Source organism: Littorina saxatilis, linkage group LG3 (genome assembly GCF_037325665.1).
Source record: "Littorina saxatilis isolate snail1 linkage group LG3, US_GU_Lsax_2.0, whole genome shotgun sequence".
Lineage (NCBI taxonomy): Eukaryota > Metazoa > Mollusca > Gastropoda > Littorinimorpha > Littorinidae > Littorina > Littorina saxatilis.
In genome coordinates this window covers 28,373,870-28,386,369 of record NC_090247.1, presented here as the reverse complement: position 1 = coordinate 28,386,369, position 12,500 = coordinate 28,373,870, and the positions used below count along the sequence as shown (strand labels likewise).

At 41.5% G+C, this 12,500-nt stretch overlaps 1 protein-coding gene across 4 annotated transcripts in view; it reads left to right on the top strand.

Moving 5' to 3' along the window:
- Window positions 1–12,500, top strand: part of LOC138962061 (synapse-associated protein 1-like) — a 58,808-nt gene that overhangs the window by 7,493 nt on the left and 38,815 nt on the right. For all 4 annotated transcript variants that reach the window (XM_070333767.1, XM_070333766.1, XM_070333765.1 and 1 more), the window contains exons 2-5: window positions 1,475–1,557; window positions 4,875–5,021; window positions 6,804–6,943; window positions 9,942–10,033. In XM_070333767.1, the coding sequence (XP_070189868.1) occupies window positions 1,475–1,557; window positions 4,875–5,021; window positions 6,804–6,943; window positions 9,942–10,033 (462 nt within the window). The remainder of the gene's footprint in view (window positions 1–1,474; window positions 1,558–4,874; window positions 5,022–6,803; window positions 6,944–9,941; window positions 10,034–12,500) is intronic.

Sequence of the window (12,500 nt, the reverse complement as noted above, 5' to 3'; positions counted from 1 at the left end):
GAGAGAGAGAGAGAGAGAGAGAGAGAGAGAGAGAGAGAGAGAGAGAGAGAGAGAGAGAGAGAGAGAGAGAGAGAGAGAGAGAGAGATAAGAAGGGGTTTAGATTTGTCGTTGTTATTGTTTTAATTGGGAATGACTGTTTAACTTGACGACTGTTTGTTTGCTTGCTGTGAGTATTAATTCAGAAGAAAAAAAGTTTCTCCGAGTCAACAGTATGATCACTGTGATCAGAAATTATCGAAACTTTCATGCACAGTCGGAATTGAGTTGTTATTTCCACTCGCGTGTCGGCTTCACACATTCTCTGCGCCATGGAGGTAACCAAGACACAAAAGGGAAAGCCTCTGTTATGTTTGGACGGCTTCACTTACAATGTGGATGCAAAGAAAGACAAAAAGATCTACTGGAAGTGCACACAATCAAAGAACAAATGCCGAGGACGAGTAATATCTATTAAAACTGCAGACGGGTCACATGCAGACGCAGCCGTGTGTGTGTGTGTAATCCAGCAGCGTACTTACAACAACAACAACAACAACAACCTAACAACAAACAACAACGTGTTAAGCGATATCATACAATTTAGTCAATCAGTCGCTCGAAACTAAAATATCAACACTAAAAAACAGCCATATATGATGTCATCTAAGCAGTTTTGACATTATCGCTCTACACAAGATTAGCAACGTGTGTGTGTGTCATCGTTCGATCTTTTGTCGCGTCGAGCTTATGTCCATTCGAGCTTTTGTCGTGTCGAGCATTTGTCCGGTCGAGCTTCTGTCGTTCTAGCTTATGTCGCGTCGAGGTTTTGTCGCATCGAGCTTATGTCCGTTCGAGGTTTTGTCGTTCGAGCTTTTATCGTTCGAGCTTATGTCGGACACCGGACCCAGCTACTTCAAGAAAGAAATTCAACCAACATTTTCCATCAAATCAAAAATATGTTGCATCTGTTGTGTGTCTGAAACAATAAGGTTATGAGTTTTCAAACCATGTTTGACTGTTTTCTTTCTGGTAAATTTGTTTGTCATTTTAGTTTGCTGAAAAGCAGGCATTTTGTGACATTCCTTTCTTGACTAAAATTGTAAAAACACACATTCATTTCTAGTATACTGCTAGTAAAAGAAGTGCACGCAAAATGTACAGGTTAAAAGAGGTGATGCACATGTTTTTTTGGGGGGGTAAAAATAAAATTCTAGGGTCGGGAGGAAAATAATAGGGTCGGTCATTGAATTGGAAACGTTGAATGTTTTTCTTGGCGTTAATTGCTGTTGATGGTAATAACTGTCACCAGATTAATGACCTGTTCCATCTGATCTGTTCAATTTCATCACCTGATTAACATAATAATCTGTTCCACTTCCAGGTATTCTGTTCAATTTCATCACATGATTATTCAAATTAATGATCTGTTCCCGGTATTCTGTTTACTTTCAGTTTCATCACCTTATTTATAATATTGATTAATGATCTGTTCAGGTATTCTGTTCAACTTTGGCAAGGCTGCAGGCAAGACAGTGGCAGAGCAAGCCAACAAGCTAAAAACAACTGTGGAAGAGAAGGTATGTCACAGTCTATGGTGTTTTGTGGAGCAGCTGTTTATTCACTGGCTTAATGGTTGATTTATAGCAGTCTAATCTTGAAAGAAGAAAGAAACACTATTTAGTCTGTACAGAACATGCAAAGAAAGATTTATAACATTTTCGAAAATGAGTTCGCGCTTTGTGGAACAGTAATGATATAAACATAACCACCTCTATCTCATTTATTCCACACCAGCCTCATAAAAAAAATCACCTATTTTATTTTGTCCACACCATAATAATAAAAACATCACCTTTGTATTTATTTCACACTTTCCTCATAAAAAAATCTTTATATCAGTTGGAAATAGATCGTATTAGCTGTAATTAAAGACCCCTATCACCTGGTGAAATTAAATTAAATAAGCTCAGTGAAGCATATCTATATATATATTAATAAACATATTCCATATTCATCACAAAAACTTTTGAGGAGATTGTTTTTAAATATTTGCATATATATATATATATAACTAGAGGAATACCCGGCTTCGCCGTGTGAATCGCGAGACAGAGACAGACAGCGTGGCGGTTCGCCGTCTAAGAGCACGTGTGAACATTTTCATCCACCAGTTTGTGCCCACTCAAAGGAAGGCAAGAACATACAGACAGACAAAAGCCGCCAGACCCCATCACAAACAGAACTCTACAATCCTCAGGTGTTGCCTCCACACACACACACACAGACACAGAAGCCGTATATATCTATCTATATATATAAATATATAGAGATAGATGACAGTGGATTTTTCGATAAATAGATTCGACCTTTGCACTTTTACAGTGAGGACAACTTACGGGTACATGCAAGGAAAGCCCACAACTTCTAAGGCGAACAACTCTGCAGAGTCTGCTGTGAAGGGCGACGGTAGTCTCCCTGTCACACTCGACCCCCTTTGAATGAACTTTGTCCCCAAAGTTCCGAACCATGGACCCGCCAAGCTTAGGTTGGTGGAATGGGAACAGCACGAAAATGATTCAGTGGCCACAATGCCATTCCTGAACATATCATGTCGAGTCCCATCCCTGTCGACAACGTCAAATGTAACCGAGTGCCGAAACACCACAATCACCTTTGAAGGCGAAGTCCTCTCAAACGGGATTGAGAATTTTAGAGCTTATTTCTAAGCCCTATATTAACTGTTATGGCTTCTCAGAGGCCAGAGCATACAGACAGACAAAAGCCGCCAGACCCCATCACAAACAGAACTCTACAATCCACAGGTGTTGCCTCCACACACACACACACACACACAGAAGCCGTATATATATATGTATATCTATATCTATAAATATATAGAGATAGATGACAGTGTATTTTTCGCGTGGCTATAAATTGATTCGACCGTTGCACTTTTACAGTGAGGACAACTTACGGGTGCAAGGAAAGCGTTCTGGACAGTGCAGTGACATTCTAAAAATAGTAACGTAGTAACGGGAATATGGATTGACGCCACACGAAGGAAGGAAGATAAACGCAAAACACTGGAGAAGATAAGGAAGAGTTAGTGGGAATGGATCTGGGAAGATGAACAGAAAAACCAAAATCGGTTCAGCGCTGCGCGCTGAGAGCACGTGTTGAAAATTCTCATCGACCCGGTTGTGTCCGGGGTCTACCTGAATATGGCCACCAAATTTGAAGCAGATCCATCGAGAACTTTGGGCTTGGCATAGCGAACACACACACACACACACACACACACACACACACACACACACACACACACACACACAGACACACACAGACAGACAGACAGACAGACAGACGTCGTATATATATATATAGATTATATAATATATGTATATAGATTGTATCAATTTTAAGTCAAACTAGTGAACAAAGTAACCAGAAGATTGTACTACAAGCACTGTGTGTTTGTGTGCATAGGGCTGAGGGTCTTGGAAAGATGAAGACTGTGTGTGTGTGTGTGTGTGTGTGTGTGTGTGTGTGTGTGTGTGTGTGTGTGTGTGTGTGAATGGTTCTGCTTGTGGAACTGACACTTCTTCATGACACCTTGTAGAAGACATGCTATTCTGTCCCTCAAATACTGGCAAAAAAGTATTTGATTAATTAGGCAAACAACAAATTGTTTACAACTTATACAAGCTAGAGCAATGCCTGTAGTTAATGTGATTAGTATTATGAGTTGGGTCTCTCAAATCTCAGGCCTGGCACTTCTTTCTACTGTCTCATGGTCTCTTCACGTAAAGTAAAATGTAAAATATGTGCAAATCTGCAATGAGAAAGGACAAATTCAATACAAATTGAAAGGAAACACTTGACTTGCCATTCTCACATGAGAGTTATTGAACTACCAGTAAGACTAAGAGGTATGTTGCGCTTGAATGAAACAGCGTTTGTGTAATGTACGGTGTTATTCTTGATACTTCCAAAGCCATCCCTTTTGGATATTGGATGTTTTAATTGTCCACCCTTTTCTTCAAACCTCGATCTTTATTACACTCAAGACGAGGCATCAGAGGCATTTGAATGTAGACAAGGATATATGCATGTTGGTTAATAACCTTCACCCTTTGACAATAGCAATGGATGATTTGCTTGTGAGGCCATCCTTCCGCCGACCAAAGAGAAGTCGGCAGAGGTATTTGAATATTTAGGAAAGGATCGATATGTTACGAACTTTAAACCTGCCCTTACCTACTCTGTATAGTACAGTGTAGACCTCAATTGACAGCAACACCCCTCCTCCATCCCTCCCCCTTCCAACCCCTTCCATTGAAGAACTTGTCTACCAGGATTTTCTGTTCATAAGGTCTGTAGATTTACCTCCATATAAATCAATCAATCAATCAATATGAGGCTTATATCGCGCGTATTCCGTGGGTTCAGTTCAAGCGCAGGGATTTTTATTTTTTAATTTTTTTATTTTTATGCAATTTATATTGCGCACATATTCAAGGCGCAGGGATTTATTTATGCCGTGTGAGATGGAATTTTTTTACACACTACATCACGCATTCACATCAGCCAGCAGATCGCAGCCATTTCGGCGCATATCCTACTTTTTACGGCCTATTATTCCAAGTCACACGGGTATTTTGGTGGACATTTTTATCTATGCCTATACAATTTTGCCAGGAAAGACCCTTTTGTCAATCGTGGGATCTTTAACGTGCACACCCCAATGTAGTGTAAAACTCCTTTTCTTATAAGACCTCATTTTATCAGATTTTGGGAGGATGCATTTCTCCACCGTATCAGCCAAATCACCATGAATAGCTAACAGTAAGAAGTTGACGCCTTTTTTTGTCAATGTTTTTTTCTTTTTGTCTAGACCATACTGGGAGACTTCAACAAGGAGCATGAGAAGTTCTTGACAGAGAAGAAGGAACACAAGAAACAGGAGGACGCTGCCGTCCCCCCCTGGGTGGGTTACAACGAGGAGGAGGCCATGAAGAACCAGATCCTGGCTCTGTCCTCGGTGAGTCACAGCTAGTGGACCTATTAGTGATTGCCCCGGGTGTTTGGTGAACAAGTATTGCTAAGAACTAGACGAGAAGGGGTGGGGGGGGGGGGGGGGGGGGAGCAAAGGAACGGGTCAATTGGTCAGCTCTCAACCAGTCAAAGTAGGGCATACAAACATTTGTATGTTTATTTTAGTTTATCATTGAGGCGGCCCAAAAGAAACGGCTATTTGGTCAGCTCAACCAGTCAAAGTAGGGCATACAAACATTTGTATGTTCATTTTAGTTTATCATTGGGGCAGCCCAAAAGAACCGGTCATTTGGTCAGCTCAACCAGTCAAAGTAGGGCATACAAACATGTGTATGTTTATTTTAGTTTATCATTGGGGCAGCCCAAAAGAACCGGTCATTTGGTCAGCTCAACCAGTCAAAGTAGGGCAGCTTGAAGTCCCCAGAGTTCAAACAGATGCTAAGAATTTGCGATTGATAAAACAGGTACCCCTCCCAATTTTTGAGTGCTTACATGAATATTCAGAAGTTGCTGAGCTGTGTGGTAATGATCTTGCCGGTATTCTTTGATTCCTGTATTTTTTTGGTGTCAGCTAAAGAAAATGAAAAACATCAGTGAACTTGATCTTCTTATGGACGAGCCTTCAATGCAGCTTCCTGAACTGCTAAGTAAGCTGTTGTATTGTATTGCGTGCTTTGCAGATGACACAAGTAACAGTCTAGAGTGCCTTCCCTTGGACCAAACAATAGGCTGTAATAGACCCTATCGGTATTCCAAGCTCTCGTGATCTCTCGCAAACTTCAGAGCATAGCAAAGCATGCGGTACAGCGATCTCGTGCGAGCTGCACAAGCCAAAGTTCGAAGTTCTCGCGATGTTCAAAGCATAACAAAGAGCGTGTCTCGCGAGAGCTGCTCAGATACCGAAAAGGTCTATAAAACGTGCTTTAAATGTGGTGTGCACGCACAGGCGCTTGACACGGGGTTGGTGGGGCCAGTGTGTGGGGTGTGTTACTCTGCCTGATACAACTACAGCACATTAGCCCATCTATTTCAAGCAAAACCAGAAAGATATACAAGTTAAACCTGACTAAGTATGACTTCTTTCAGAATAGCTCTTTTGTCAGGGATGGAGCTGCATTTTTGTCGTCTTCAAGTTTTGTAACAGTGCCGTGCCTTTTCATTGAAGAAAACCACTTCTGCATTTTATCTTATATTTGTCATCACACTTTTGTGAAACATTTACTTAAATGGCCATGATCCCCATTTTTAAAAAAAAAGTGTCCAGGAGTAAGAGGTGTGTGCCCTACCTATTAAAAGAAAAATCACCAAAAATGCATTACACTAGCTCGGATCTCTTCAAAATATGCATTGCATTTCGGTGAAAGACCATAGATATTCTCTACATTGGCTTTAAAAATGGTTACCTAATAATAAAGATTGGTTGGACCATGCTACCCCAACTCCCTTTTCGAACGTTTTGAGTTCGAGTACTGTCCAAGGGACACAACTGGTTAGAGTACAGGTTAAACTTGCACAGTATGGAGTTCTTTCCCTTAGACCTCAACAGTTTCTCTCTCTCTCTCTCTCTCTCTCTCTCTCTCTCTCTCTCTCTCTCTCTCTCTCTCTCTCTCTCTCTCTCTCTCTCTCTCTCTCTGAATTCTTGTTGGTTGATCTCTGTTCTCTTATCATGTCAAAAGAATAATTCTGATCTACGACAGCATATTTAATTTATTTTCCACACCACACTGACTTCAGCTGGTAAAACGTTGTAATGATGCTTGTCAAACAGGACCGGAGGAATTTCCTGAGAAATCCTCCATCAGGTGTCAAGTACCAGTTTGATTTTAACCAAGCCTACCCAATCGCCCTGGCAACGCTGCAGGAAGATCCCAACCTGCAGAAAATGAGATTTGAGCTTGTTCCGAAAAAGTAAGCAAGTTTTGATGTCTTGCTAGCTTGCTCACATTGACTGTTATTTTATTTTATTTTTTTTTTTTCCAACTGGTTCTCTTATTTGCACATTAAATGTGTTTCCCGTTTTCCTCATTTCACATTCATTTTGTTCCCACTTCATAGACCTGGATACATTTTGTGCGTCAGTTTTTCTTTGCTCAACTTCATTACTCTTGAACAGTGCAATTTCTACAGCACGCCTTCTGACTAATGAGCAGTGTCACTGTTGCTATTAGGGCTAGATATCAGTTTTCCTCGTGGGTTGTTTGTTTAGTGGCAATCAAGAAACGGAAGAAACGTTCCGTTTTCATTCTTCGTCTGACTGCTTTTGGAAAAACAGCGTTTTGCAAAGCGCATGCACTTACTCATTCAATGCTGGCAAATCCACATGAGTCACCACCGCAGTTACAGTAACGCCTCCGGTTTAAGACTTTCACAAATCTACGAAAATCAGGATCATAAAAGAGAAAGGGTCTTAAATTGGAGGTAAATACGACAGGCGCTGTGGCGGGGTGGTAAGACGTTGGCCTCTTGATCGGAAGGTCGAGGGTTCGAGCCGCGGCCGCCTGGTGGGTTAATTGTGGAGATTTTTCCGATCTCCCAGGTCAACTTATGTGCAGACCTGCTAGTGGCTTATCCCCCTTCGTGTGTACACGCAAGCACAAGACCAAGTGCGCACGGAAAAGATCCTGTAATCCATGTCAGAGTTCGGTGGGTTATAGAAACACGAAAATACCCAGCATGCTTCCTCCGAAAGGTGCGTTTGGCTGCCTAAATGGCGGGGTAAAAACGGTCATACACGTAAAAATCCACTTGTGCAAAAACACGAGTGTACGTGGGAGTTTCAGCCCACGAACGCAGAAGAAGAAGGAGGTAAATTTACAGATGACTTGAACACAACATCTGAAAATCTTGGGTCTTAAAAGAGGGAGAGACCGGCACGGTTGGCCTAGTGGTAAGGCGTCCGCCCCGTGATCGGGAGGTCGTGGGTTCGAACCCCGGCCGGGTCATACCTAAGACTTTAACATTGGCAATCTAGTGGCTGCACTGCCTGGCGTCTGGCATTATGGGGTTAGTGCTAGGACTGGTTGGTCCGGTGTCAGAATAATGTGACTGGGTGAGACATGAAGCCTGTGCTGCGACTTCTGTCTTGTGTGTGGCGCACGTTATATGTCAAAGCAGCACTGCCCTGATATGGCCCTTCGTGGTCGGCTGGGCGTTAAGCAAACAAACAAACAAACCAAAAAGAGGGAGATGTTAAAATGGAGGTCTTTAAAGACGGGTTTCACTGTAGCAATAGATGTCAGCTTCCATGTGAGGTGTTTGTATAGATTTGCAAACAGTGACTCCCAGTCTCTTTCCTTACTCTCCTTCTCCACCTCCTTTGTCCAGCTGCTTATTGTATTTGTCAAAAAGTATCGTTTTCCAGTCTGATGTTAGATTGATCCATTCCTCCAGTGTGTCCTCACCCCTCTGCTGTCTGCCCGTATGAATGCATGTATGAAATATTATCTCTTGACATTTAATCACCACTTTTTTGTCTAAATGCAAAGTCCACCCACTCTACCTGTCAGTGTTATTTATTGTAGTTTAATATTTTCCTGTCCTACAAGCATTTGGTTTCAGGTTTACATTGTCAACAAACACACACGCACACACGCACACACACACACACACACACTTGTGACATGGTTTACCTTGCACTCAATCAGTGTCACATTTAATCTCTATTTCACCTTGAAATATATCCATAACCCTCTTGTTTGTTTCCCTGTCGCCCAGTGTTTGCTTTTAATAATATCGCTTTCGTGCTTGTGGGTAGGAATCAAACATGATCGCTTTTTGGCCCAGTTTGTTTGCGATACCGTCTGTCACATGTTTGTGTGTGGGAAGATATTTTTTATGGGGGAAATCTGTCTGTGCATAAACTGCATAAAATGTTAATTTGTCATGCGTATATTTTGTTGTTGGTTTTGTGAGTCAGCGTCAGGCATGATAGGTGATGGTGGGGAGTCGAGAATTGTCCATTTCACCTCTGCAAATGCTGTCTCCCTTTTTTCTTGTGTGTTTGTCTGTGTGTACTTACAGTTATTTTCCCTTTGGAGTTTTATCGGTTTATCATTTATGCTTCTGTTAGATTGATTCACCTTGACAGATAATTTTGTCTGGTGTGTGTGTGTCTGTGTATCTGTGTGTGTCTGTGTATTTCCGTGTGTCTGTGTATAGATCTATGTGTGTGTGTGTATTTGTGTGTGTGTGTCAGTGTATTTGTGTGTATATTATGTGTGTGCAGCACTTATGCCCTGTATAAAAGTAGGACACATATATATTGTTAATATTACATGAGCTGAAAAGCAAACAATCATGCTCATGTCACTTTGGCTTGATAAAGGTGTGAACTTTGATTGTTTTTCAAAGTCAATAAAAGTGACCTTTGTTCCGTTGAATTTGAACCGTGCTCAAAATAGACTATGATAATGAGACTGCTAGTTTTACAACTGGAATATGATATTATAATATATAGATTTTTTCTTTTTCTTTTTACAACATTAAGCAGCCCCATACCCTTACCTTTTTCTCATATTCCAAATAGACATACAGTAGAGTCGACCATGTCTACACAATGACCACCCAAGGGACCAACCAAAGGTGTTTGTTTTTAGACAGATCGTCAGTATAGAAAGGTTAATTATACAGAAAAACTCGTCAAGGATTCCTTAGAGTGTTTTTTGGGGGCAGGTGGTCGCTTTTGAGAGGTGGTCGCAAAGGCAGGTTTGACTGTACAAATTACAATCAATTGCATGTGTAACCATGCATGAGCATGTAAGAAGCTCACACACACACACACACACACACACACTGACACACACACACGCATCCATCCAGAAGCTAAGGACAGTCTTAGTATTTAGGATGCAAAGCAGGGCGAGTGCATTTTATTTTATTTTATTTTATTTTTCCCCCCATTTTTCAGAACAACAGAGGAGAACTTCTGGAGGAATTACTTCTACCGTGTTTCCCTTATCAAACAGTCTACACAGCTTACAAGCTTGACACAGCAGGCTGGTATGTATACTAAGTGTTCTGCTTTATTTCTGTGGGAAAGGTCTATCTTGCATGCCCTTTGTGTGCTGTTTCTGTTGGTCTTATCTTTTTACATTTATATTTTAGTTTCTCCTTTTCTATCTCTGCCACTCTGTCTGTGTGTGTCTCTGTCTCTCTCTTTCTCATGAGTTGTGTGCATAGTAATTCCTACGAAGCTGGGTCCCTTTTGTTGGAACAAAAACGTAAATTTTTTCTGTTCCTAGAACATTATTATTGCCGTGGAAATTGTGACTCACAGAGATTATTTTTTAATGTAATTAGCGTATGATCTTTCAAAAATCTAGCTCCGAAATCTTTATTTTGAAACTAATTAATTTCCATTCATTTTGCCTGAACTTGACTCCACCGTGACCAAAAGTCTCTCTAAACAATTCAGGTCTTAAAAGGGAGGGAGTCTTAAAATGGGGGTAAATTGACAGAGGTTATGAAAAAAAGTCTGAGAAAACGGGGTCTTAAAAAGGAGGAAGTCTTACAAGGGGGGTTCCATTTGAGTCCAGTGGGTGGCCGAGTGGTAACGCACTTGCGCTCGGAAGCGAGAGGTTGCGAGTTCGACCCTGGGTCAGGGCGTTAGCAATTTTCTCCCCCCCTTTCCTAACCTAGGTGGTGGGTTCAAGTGCTAGTCTTTCGGATGAGACGAAAAACCGAGGTCCCTTCGTGTACACTACATTGGGGTGTGCACGTTAAAGATCCCCCGATTGACAAAAGGGTCTTTCCTGGCAAAATTGTATAGGCATAGATAAAAATGTCCACCAAAATACCCGTGTGACTTGGAATAATAGGCCGTGAAAAGTAGGATATGCGCCGAAATGGCTGCGATCTGCTGGCCGATGTGAATGCGTGATGTATTGTGTAAAAAAATTCCATCTCACACGGCATAAATAAATCCCTGCGCCTTGAATATGTGCGCGATATAAATTGCATAAAATAAAAATAAAAAAATAAAAAAATAAATCCCTGCGCTTAGAACTGTACCCACGGAATACGCGCGATATAAGCCTCATATTGATTGATTGATTGATTGACTCAAAACACATGGTCTTGCAACGGGCAAGTGCGATTTATAGGGAGGTTGCCCTGTACGCAGACTTTTTTCTGAAACTATTATCAGCGGTTCACGATGACCCAAGCTGATGCAATGAAAGAGTCCCATAGATTCCTTTTTTAGGACGCGCTGTCTGACTTTGTGGACAGCGGTTGTGCGTGGCATGTCGCCAAATGCCGGGATGTTGTGTGGGGCGTAGTGGTTGCAAACTGTAGGCTTTAGGGCTGTCTATTTCTGCATAGAATCGGTCCTGGGGGAAACGGTCCACCGTTGAAACTTTTTTGTTTAAATACAGAATTTAGATGTATTCAGTGTTGTAATTGTTATTCTCACATTATAATTTTTTAAAAACACACACACACACACACACACACACACATTTGTCATACATACACACGCACAGCTGTATAATCGGAGACGGCGGCATGCGGGCAAGTGCGTACTAGTGCACACGCATGCATGTTTGCAATGCACGCACACACATACGCATGTGTGCATGCATACACATGCACACACACACAGTGTCATGAGAGAGAGAGATCGAGACAGAGAAAATAAGTGAGTGAAGAATAATCTGACAAGTAATTACTACAGCCCCCACAACTAAAGTAACAAACTTGAATGGAGGAGTGCAGCAGATGTGCAATAAGCCAAAATAAGCACCAGGACAAAAAAATAACACACACAAAAAGTAAACTAGGCCAAGGCGACCTTCTACTTGAATTATGTGCCGATCAGAGTGTAAAATGTGCAGCGTATCATGTAACACTGTGCATTGCCTTCAAGGCCGCATCACGTTTTAATGCAAAATAAACCTTGCTACGCATCCCGTGCGCCGGGAAGCTTTTTAAATGTTTTTTTACCAGATAACAAAAATTGTCTGCCAGACGACATAGAGTAGTAAATAAATGAGACAGGTATGAGCAGGCTGACTCAATGTTTCTTTGTGTGTGTTCTTTGCTTGTTTACTCTCTTTGTGCTTCCTTTTATTGAGGATGTGTGGGATATATCAGTGTCATCTTCTTGCACCATGCTGGCTTTGTTGGTTACTGAGATCAGATTAAATAAAAAATTTTTTTAGAGTTTCCTGTTTCTTCTTGGCCTCTCTCCTTCCTATTTTCTTACTGCTTCACTACTTTCCGTCCAACTCTTTGTGTGCGTGTGTGTGTGTGGGTTTTTTTTAGTGTTTTTTTATATGAAGTCTTATATCGCGCGCATATCTCCAGACTCGGACTCAAGGCGCAGGGATCTATTTATGCCGTGTGAGATGGAATTTTTTACACAATACATCACGCATTCACATCGACCAGCAGATCGCAGCCATTTCGGCGCATATCCTACTTTTCACGGCCTATTATTCCAAGTCACACGGGTATTTTGGTGGAC